Consider the following 10695-nt stretch of genomic DNA (forward strand, 5'->3'; position numbering starts at 1 on the left):
AACCAGATGCCATGATCTTAGTTTTCTGAATGTTGAGTTTTAAGCCAACTTTTTCACTCTTCTTTCACTTTTATCAGGAGGCTTTTTAGTTCTTCTTTGCTTTCTGCTATAAGGGTGCTGTCATCTGCTTATCTGAGATTATTGACATTTCTCCCGGCAATCTTGATTCCAGCTTGTGCTTCATAGCCCAGCGTTTCTCATGATGTACTCTGCATATAAGTTAAATAAGGAGGGTGACAATATACAGCCTTGACGTACTCCTTTCCCGATTTGGAACCAGTCTGTTGTTCCATGTCCAGTTCTAACCGTTGCTTCCTGACCTGCATACAGATTTCTCAAGAGGCAGGTCAGGTGGTCTGGTATTCCCATCTCTTTAAGAATTTTCCGGAGTTTGTTGTGGTCCACACAGTCAAAGGCTTTTCCAGCACCTCAAAATATGCTTCATTTTTTCCTTATCCCCCCTTTTTTTTCTCTTTCCACTTGTAGAAAACAGGAATGTTTAGGTAGAACAGAAGAAATATCATTAGATTCATAATGAATACCAAAAGATCCATAATCATTATGATTTTTCTCCCAATAAGCCTATAGGCCAAGGTATGAGTGTTTCATTTACACCAGGCATAGATAATAAAAAAATTTTTTTGTCTGCATTTTCTACAATGGTGGCTCTATCCATATGTCACTATATATGGCTATATCCATATGTCACATATATATCCATATGGAGTGCTTGAAATATAGTGTTTTTAATTAAAATGGATGTTGGATTTAGATTTTTAGAAATCCTAGGAAATGCATTTTTTTTTAATTAAAAAACTTTATTTTAGAGCAGTTTAAAATTCTTAGCAAAGTTGAGTAGAAAATAAAGAAAATTCCCACATGACATCTGACCCAGACACATACATACCTTCCCCTACTATGAACATCACACACCACAGTTATGTTTGTGACAACTGATGGAACTACACTGATAAATCATTATCACCCCAAGTCCATATTTACATGAGGGTTCATGTTGCTGTTGTACATTCTATGGATTCTGACAAATGACATATATTCCTTCACTGTATTATCATACAGAATAGTTTTAATGCACTAAAAATCCTTGGTGTGCATCCTTAGAGATTCCTGACAACCACTAATCTTTTTATTGTTTTCATAGTTTTAACTTTTCCAGACTGTCATATAGTTGAAATTATTATACTATGGTGCCTTTTCAGACTAGCTTCTTTCACTTAGTAATAGGCATTTGCATTTCCCCCACATCTTGATAGCCCAGATTTTTAGCATTAAATAATATTCACTTGTCTGGATGTACCACAGTTTACCTATCCATTTACCTAGTAAAGGACACCTTGGTTACTTCCAAGTTTTGGAAATTATGAGTAAAGCTGCTATAAACTTCCATGTGCAAGTTTTTCTGTTAACATAATTTTCCAGTGTTTTGGGGTGAATACCAAGGAGTGCAATTTCTAGAGTATGTTTAGTTTTGCAAAACATCTGCCAAATGTTTTCCAAAGTGGTGGGATCATTTTGCATTCCCACCAGCAATGAATGAGAGTTCCTGTTGCTCCAGATCCTTGCCAGTATTTGCTGTTGTCAGTGTTTTGGATTTTGGCCATTCTAATAGGTATGTAGTGGTATCTCATGTATCTCACTGCCAGTATAATCTGAGATTCCCTAAAGTCATATGATGTTGAACATCTTTTCATGTGCTTATTTGCCATCCATAAACCTTCTACCTTCTTTGGGGAGGTGTCTTTTCAGTTCTTTTACTCATTTAAAATATTGGGTTGTTTGTTTTCTTTTCATTGAATTAAGTTCTAAGAGTTCTTTGTATATTTTAAACAGTCTTTTATTAGGTGAGTCTTTTGCAAATATTTTCTCCCAGTCTCTGGCTTATCTTTTCATTCTTTTGATGTTATCTTTTGCAGACCAGAAGTTTTAATTTTTTCTTTTTGGCCACACTCTGTGGCTTGCAGGATATCAGTTCCCACCCAGGGATTGAACCTGGGCCAAGGCAGTGAAAGCCTGGAATCCTAACCAGGGCTTTCACTGGTTTGGCACCAGGGAACTCAGAAGTTTTTAATTTTAATGATGTTCAGCTTGTCAATCAGTTCTTTCATATCTTTGATGTGGATCTAAAAAGGCATCACCATACCCAAGATCCTCTGGGTTTTACCTGTATAGTTTTATAATTTCATGTTTTTCATTGAAATCCATGATTCATCTTAATTTTTATGAAAATTTTGTGTATAGATTCTTTCTTGTTTTTTTTTTTTTTTTTTTTGCTTCTGCATGTCCAATAGTTCCAACACCATTTATTGGGAAGACTATCTTTGTTTTATTACTTTTGTTCATCTGTCAAAGATCAGTTGATTGTATTTATGTGGGTCTATTTCTGGGCACTCTACTCTGTTCCACTGATCTGTTTATCTTTTCTTTTGCCAGTACCAAACTGTCTTAATTACTATAGCTTTATTGTAAGTCTTGAAGCTGGGTAGTATCAAATTCTCCAACTCTATTCTTCTGCTTTAGTGTTGTGTTGGACATTCTGTGTCATCTGCCTCTCCATATAAGCTTTAGAATCAAATTGTCAATATCCACAGAATAAGCTGCTTGGGTTTTATTTTGATAGGGATTGCATTCAATCTATAGATCAAGTTGTGGAGAACTGACATCTTGACAATATTGAATTTTCCTACCCATAAACATGGAATGTCTCTCCATTTACTCTTTTTCCTTGACATCTTTGAGTTTTATAGTTTTCCTCAAATAGATGTTTTATATATTGTGTTAGAGTTATATCTAAGTGTTTCATTTTGGGGTTCTAATATAAATGGTGTTTTTAATTCAAAACCCACCTGTTCATTCCTAGTAAATAGAAAAGCAATTGACTTTTGTATATTAAACTTATATTCTGCAACCTTGATATAAGCATTTATTAGTTCTGGGAGCTTTATTGTTTTGGCGTTACTGAATAGACAGTCATGTCAAGTACAAATAAACAGAGTTTTATCTCTTTTTATCCCCAATCTGTGTAACTTTTATTTCCTTTTCTTCTCCTACTGCATTTGCTAGGACTTCCAATATGATGTTGAAAAACAGAGGTGGAAGGGCATATCCTTGTTTTGTGTATGATTTTAGCAGGAAAGCTTTCAGTTTCTCACCACTGAGTATGATGTTAGCTGCAGGCTTTTTAAGATGCTAATTATGAATTTGAGGAAGCGCCTCTCTATTCCTAATTTGCTGGGAGTTTTTATTTTATCATGAATAGGTGTTGAATTTTGTCAATGCTTTTTATGCATCTATAGATATGATCATGTGATTTTTCTTTAACCTGTTGATATTGTAATGTCAGCTCAGTTCAGTTGCTCAGTTGTGTCTGACTCTTTGCAGTCCCATGGACTGCAGCATGACAGGCCTCCCTGTCCATCACCAACTCCTAGTGCTTACTCAAACTCATGTCCAGCGGGTCAGTGATGCCATCCAACCATCTCATCCTCTTCTCCTCCCACCTTCAATCTTTCCCAGCATCAGGTTCTTTTCAAATGAGGCAGTTCTTCGCATCAAGTGACTGAACAATTGGAGTTTCAGTTTCAGCATCAGTCCTTCCAATGAATATTCAGGACTGATTTCCTTTAGGATAGACTGGTTGGATCTCCTTGAAGTCCAAGGGACTCTCAAGAGTCTTCTCCAATACCACAGTTCAAAAGCATCAATTCTTCAGTGCTCAGCTTTCTTTATGGTCCAACTCTCCCATCCATACATGACTACTGGAAAAACCATAGCTTTAACTAGACAGATATTGGAATGTAGATTATATTAATTGATTTTTTTGAATGTTAAACCAGCCTTGGCTGCCTAGGATAAAACCCACTTTTTTGTGGCATATAATTTTTGTTATACATTGTTAGATTTGATTTGTTAATATTTTCTTGAGGATCTTTATATCTCTGTTCATGAGAAATATCAACCTATAGTTTTCTTGTCATATATGTCTGGTTTTTTATATTAAGACAATGCTGATCTCTTAGAATGAATTAGAAATTATTTACTCAGCTTCTTTCTTTGGAAAGAGACTGTAGAAAACTGACATTATTTCTTCATTAACTGTTTGATAGAATTCACCAGTGAACACATCTGGGTCTGGTGCTCTGGAAAATTATTAATTATTGATTCCATTTCTATAATAAAAGAAATAACCTGTTCGGGTGGTCTGTTTTTTTCTTGTGTTAGTTTTGGCAGATTGTATCTTTCAAGGAATTTGTACATTTCATCTAGGTTATCAAGTTTGTGGGCATAAAGTTATTCATAATATTCCTTTATTATCCATGGATTTTTTAGTGATGTCCCTGCTTTCAATTCTGATATTAGTAATTTGTGTCTTCTGTCTTTATTTCTTAGTTAGCCTGGAAGAGACTTGTCTAGTTTATCGTTCTTTTCATAAAATCAACTTTTGGTTTTGTTGATTTTTGTCTATTGATTTCCTATTTTCAATTTCACTGATTTCTGCTCTAGTTTTTATTATTTCTTTTCTTTTCCTTATTTGGGATTTAATTTGCTAGTTTTCTTCTAGTTTCCTAAATTGGGAGCTTAGATTATTGTCTTTAGATATTTTCCCCCAATATATGCATTCAATCCTGTCAATTACCCTCTATTTACTGTGTTCACTGAATACCACTAGTTTTGATAAGTTGTATTTTCATCTTCATAAGTTGTCTCACATTGTTTCAAATCCCTCACCCTGAGAAGGTCAGAGTCACTATATCTCTTTCACGACAGGCATTTTTATTGAAGCACAGGCTCAAGTCGACATGAATGGGACATCCAACTCAACCCTGGCACCACTGACATTTGGGGCTGGATAATTCTCTGTTGTGGGGCTTCTTCTGTGTACTGTAGGATGTTTAGCAGTGTCCCTGGTTTCTATCCACTAGATGTCAGTTGTCCCTCTGCCCCTAGTCATGACAACCAAGAATGTCTTCAGACCTTGTCAAATGTCCCCTTGGGAGTTCTCTCCTCTGGTTGAGAACTACTGGATTCTTGTACCTAGCAAGAGAAAGGTCAAACATACAACACATGCAAGGGCTTTAGATTTACGGCAGTGGAAAACAGGCTGATGTATTTTCTCACGCCTGTGTGGGAGCATCCTGGATGTTCTGTTTGGATGTGCTTGAAATGGATATTTCTTTGTTTAAAGTAGCAAACTGGATAGAAGGAGGATTAAGATTATTGCAACCTGCTATCTCACACCCCAGCACAGAGCAGCGAAATAGAAGTCAAAGCTGGATCCAAAACTGTTATCCTGGATGGATGGATAGCCTTAAATTATGTTACATATATTTATTTTTTCAGAATCTTTTCCCTTACAGGTTATTACAAAATATTAAGTAGAGTTCCATGTACTATTCAGTAGGTCCTTGTTGATTATATATTTTATATGTGTAGTATGTATACGTCGATCCCAAACTCCTCATTTATCTCCCTGCTTCCTTTCCCCTTTAGTAACCATACATTTGTTTTCTATGTCTGAGTCTATTTCTGTTTTGTAAATAAGTTCATTTACACCATTTATTTTAGATTGTTTCTCTGGATTACTTCACTTCATATGATAATTTCTAAGTCCATCCATGTTGCTGCAAATGGCATTCCTTTCTTTTAAAAAATTAAAATAATTGGCTCTGTGATAACTTGCCATCCATTCAGCGGTACCTTCTCGCAGCTTGTTTTTCCTCAAGGTCTTTCAGGATGCTCTGGAAGAAGGTCTTATGTAACATCTACTTTGATTTACATCCTTTGAAAAATCACACCTTTACTTATATCTTTCCTCCTCTATTTGCTCCTCAAAACCCTGCAAGAGGTGAAATGATGAACGCCTTTCAGTTATGAGGAAACACTGGCTCAGGAAGGATGATGACTTGTCCAAAGAAAGGCACGTAGACGTGACGTCAGAACCAGGAGAAGAAGCCAAGTCATCTCATTATTGTAGAAGATATGCAAACATCTGCAAAGCCCAGCTTGCTATCTGAAATTCACCTCTGTTCTGGCCCAATACATTTCTAATTAGCTAGAAAAAAATAAAAAATGCCAACACTAAAAAGTCCAATTAGTCACTGCATGTGATAAAAAATATGTAGTAGAATACATAGATAGTACACTGCCTTTGTCATAAAAGCTAGCCTGTTACTGATTCTATTTATAAGGCAGACAGTATGCACTGGAACAAAGCTGTAACAGACTAACTTTGTAAGCCTATAGAAACAGACAAACAATGAAAATTTCAAATTTTAAAACTTTAAAGAGATGCTCACCCTGACATGGAAGCTTTGATCATAATTTGAGTGGCCTGTCTGCACTTCCCATGTCCACATGGTTTGGTAAGAAAACCTAGCTAAGCTTGCTTTTGAGACAGTACTTGGCACTCTTTTGGATGATTATGGATGACATAAGAACCGTAATATCTCTTGGGTACATACCAAAATACCAGCAAGTTCTGCAGAAAGTCTTTCCAAAAGATACAAACATAAAATGCTGAAGCTCAAACCTCATCTGATTACACCATTTCACTTGCTCTGAATCTAGCCATATTTTTAATCATTTCAGTCAGCAAATTTGAAGGAAAATAAAGGTCCATAGGAATTCATTTTTGAGAGTACATACTGTGATTTTCTTTTTAAAAAACACCCAAAAAGAGTTTAAATGTTACCATTTTCCCCTAGCTTTCAAAAGAGAAAAGTCCCCTTTTCCTCTGGGGCAGTTAAACTGTTATTGAACAATTTTACAGATCTTGATTTATACCCTAAGACTAGAGGGGTGAAATGATGGATAGAATGCGTTAACATTGAAGTAGAAAGTAGAAAAAAAGAGAAATGATGGCAAAACAGCCTTGCCTTCTGGAGATAGTACTAGGAGAAATGTTCTTCAGATTTTTGCCAGATGTTTGGAAATCCTGAAGCAGAAAGTAACTTCCTTTCTAACCTCCATGCTTGGCAAGTTTCCCGAGTCTGATCAGTGAATGTCAAGACATGACAGTCAAGTAGTTGTAATTTTCTGGAAAATAATCTTTAAGATGCAATTCTTTAACATACCATTGTGAAGTTCTTTTTAAAAATTTCAATCAGGCATAGGAAAAAAACCCCTGATATGCATGAAGCCCACATATTGACTGTAACTGGTCTACAGGTAACAGCCCCTACAAATTCTATTAACTAACTGAGATGTAGTTATGATGGTCAACTGCTAATTAGGATTTCTGAACATTTTAGCAAGTGATAGTAAATACATGTTTTAAACTTGATTCCATCTGCATAATTGTATCCCTACTCAAGTTGAAGCTTTAAAATGAATGCTCATGGAGAATGGTAATGCACACCAGGAAGGCAAGTGGATAAATACTAATATCATGTGCCATGTAGTAATTTTATATGAGGGAGGACTTGACACAAAGGATGGTTTATGAAACACCCTCTGAAACTAAGATGATGTCTTTCCTTCTTGTACACCTAAGGTTCACACTCCTGGGCCATCCTAAGTTCACACTTCTTTGTCTATTTCCATCTTTGTTTGAAAAATGGCTTCTTATTGGTGTCATTAAAGATCTGTTACTGGATATTGCAACATTTGCCTTCAGTATGGTTTATAAATGTACATACCCCTGAATGGATGGCAAGTTATCACAGAGCAAATTGTTTTAATTTAAAAAAGCAAGGAGTGCCATTTGCAGCAACACGGATGGACCTAGAGACTATCATAATAAGTGAAATAAGTCAGACAGAGAAAGACAAATAGCCTGTGTTGCTATATGTATAAGCCTATGTTGCTTATATGTGAAATCTAGAGAAAATGATACAAATGAATTTATTTACAAAACATAAAGAGACTAGTCTCACAGACATAGAAAACAAACAGTTACCAAAGGGGGAGGGTGTGGGTGAAGGATGAATTAGGAGGTTGGGATTAAGATGTACACACAGGACCTACTCTAGAGCACATGCTACTGCTGCTGCTAAGTCACTTCAGTCGTGTCTGACTCTGTGTGGCCCCATGGACTGCAGCCCACCAGGCTCCTCCATCCACGGGATTTTCCAGGCAAGAGTACTGGAGTGGGGTGCCATTGCCTTCTCCTAGAGTACATGGGACCCTACTTAATATTTTGTAGTAAACTTTAAGGGAAAAGAACCTGAAAAGGAATATGACACATATGTATATTACAAATTTAAGGCTATCCATCCATCCATTCAGGATAGCAGTTTGGATCCTACTTTGTCTTTTATTCCACTGCTCTGTGCTGGGGTGTGAGACAGCAGGTTGCAATAATTTTAATCCTCCTTCCATCTATTTTACCAATTAAAACAAAGAAATATCCATCTCAAACACACTGAAACAGAACATCCAGGATGCTCCCATACAGGCATGAAGAAAGACATCAATCTGTTTTCCATTACAATAAATTTAAAGCCCTTGCATATTTTATATGTTTGACCTTTCTTTTGCTAGGTTTGAATTCAGTAGTTCTCAACCAGAGGAGAGAACCCCCAAGGGGACGTCTGACAAGGTCTGAAGACATTCTTGGTTGTCATGACTAGGGGCAGAGGGACAACTGACATCTAGTGGATAGAAACGAGGGACACTGCTAAACATCCCACAACACACAGGAGAACCCCCACATCAGAGAATTATCCAGTGTCAAATGTCAGTGGTGCCAGGGTTGAGTTCAGTGTCCGATCTCTGTTGACCTGAGGCTATGCGCCAATGGAAATGATTGTCATGAAAGAGATACAGTGACTCTGACCCTCTCAGGGTGAGGAATCAAAAGAACTGAGATGAACAGATTGAGGAACAACTCACAGATGTTGAGCGAATGTTTCCCTTGAAATGGCATTACAGCATTTCACAAACATAAAACTGCTGCCTTTCTCTCTCTGAGAATAAAACCTAGCCTTAGGAGATGATGCCTTTATTGTTCCAAAGGTCAGGAAGATCTCAGTCATCATTTTGAAAAGAAACAAATATATGCTTTATAATAGCCAGTGCATTTAGCAATTTCATAAACCCAACAGGACCATCAAAAAGAATTCCTTTCATCTATTATCTATTTCACATTTAAGGATTTTCCAAAAATAAAAACAGGGATTAGATTTGCTTCAGTTGATAACTGTCATTTTAAGATTTCTGGCATTGCTAGGATCCTTGTCACTACATTCAAATGGCTCAATTTATCTGATGTTTTAGAATTTTGGTGAGAGCGGGTATTAAACATTTTGTAACCGTTTGGGGAATTGGAAAGGTTATTAAGTTCTGAATAACAGAGTCTCTCATGTTTTCCCACCAAACTTTTCCCAGCAGTGAATATATCTGGATCTTATTCTGGTTTTTTATTCTTTTTTTAGCTTCCTGAAATGACTCATGTTCAAACACAGCGACCCTGGTTGATGCTTCTCCTGCAAAACTTTGGACTGACCCTAGGTTGGCTTTCTCTCTTCCTCTTGGCTATATATGAGCAAAATATTAAAATATAAGTTTATAGTCTCAAAATCCTTCAAAAATCAATTTCTCTGGCCTCACTTCATTTCTTTTATTATATCCTATAATGATTTATAAATTAAATATTTTTATCTTAGGTGAAATGTGTGTCTTTAATAACTTATTAATTTAATAATGCAATTTTGTTTCTGTAGTGTATAAATTGAATTTTTAAGTTTCCAACACCATGCAGGAACTCACACCTTTTTAGTAATTGGTAAGCTGTAAATTAATTCTAGTAAACTTTCAAAAAGAATTGTTTCCCTAGTAAAAGATGTTTGTTTGTAGTATTTGAAATGGACAGATGTCTGTTGGGATACAATCTGTTTCAACTTCTTTGATGTCAATAATATATTTTTGTGTGTATGTGAGATTACAAACCATAAGCAAACTAAATTCCAAACAAATGTAATAAAGTCCAGTTTTAATGTGATGGTTTGTATTACCTTTTGTTACTGGATGTCAGATTCTATATCAACACTAAATATATATACATATATGTGTGTGTGTGTGTGTGTGTATATATATATATATATATATAGTTTACTTAAGAGCATGACCCACTGACTCAAATGCTCATAAATAAGCAAACTTGGGAAGTTTATTTTTTATTCATTTATTTATTTGGGTGCACCAGTTGCAATATGTGGGATCTAGCCTGACCAGGGATTGAACCCAGGCCCCCTGCATTAGGAGTACAGTGTATTAGCTACTGGACCACCAAAGCCTGGGAAGTTTAAAGGCTATTTATTGTGTCAACACTCTTCTCTATAATCACCAGAGGAAATCTGGTCCAGGTAAAGAAAACTGGAAAAAACAGATGAAGTTCAAAAATTCTTAACAGAACAAAACTTGAGTAAGGTTGGAGATTACTGTGTAGACTCTCATGGATTTAACAGAGTATATTTATGAGAATAATAGTACTGAAATATACAAGCAGCATTACTGATAGCCTAGCAAACTGAGCCACCGGGGACGCCCTCTAGCAAAATCATTAAACTAGAAAATAACTCTGGTTTTAGTCATAAATAGATGCTTCACTTTTTTTTAATGAGATATCTTGACAAAGGGGGGAAAGCCCATTTTACTGCCAAAATGAAATGTGTCACTCAGTCACATACACCTCTCCTGCGTACACACAGTCTTCTTCAGCCACCTTTCTTTGATTTC

The 10695-nt window shown here is 36.1% G+C and overlaps 1 protein-coding gene across 3 annotated transcripts in view; it reads left to right on the forward strand.

The window, feature by feature from the left end:
* The window catches only part of SLC39A12 (solute carrier family 39 member 12), an 89431-nt gene extending 79473 nt beyond the window's left edge, over window positions 1-9958 (forward strand). For all 3 annotated transcript variants that reach the window (XM_043884876.1, XM_043884874.1, XM_043884875.1), the window contains one exon: window positions 9393-9958. In XM_043884876.1, the coding sequence (XP_043740811.1) occupies window positions 9393-9521 (129 nt within the window). In that variant the 3' untranslated portion in view covers window positions 9522-9958. The remainder of the gene's footprint in view (window positions 1-9392) is intronic.
* Window positions 9959-10695: the final 737 nt, after the last annotated feature.

Source organism: Cervus elaphus, chromosome 23 (genome assembly GCF_910594005.1).
Source record: "Cervus elaphus chromosome 23, mCerEla1.1, whole genome shotgun sequence".
In the NCBI taxonomy this organism is placed as follows: Eukaryota; Metazoa; Chordata; class Mammalia; order Artiodactyla; family Cervidae; genus Cervus; species Cervus elaphus.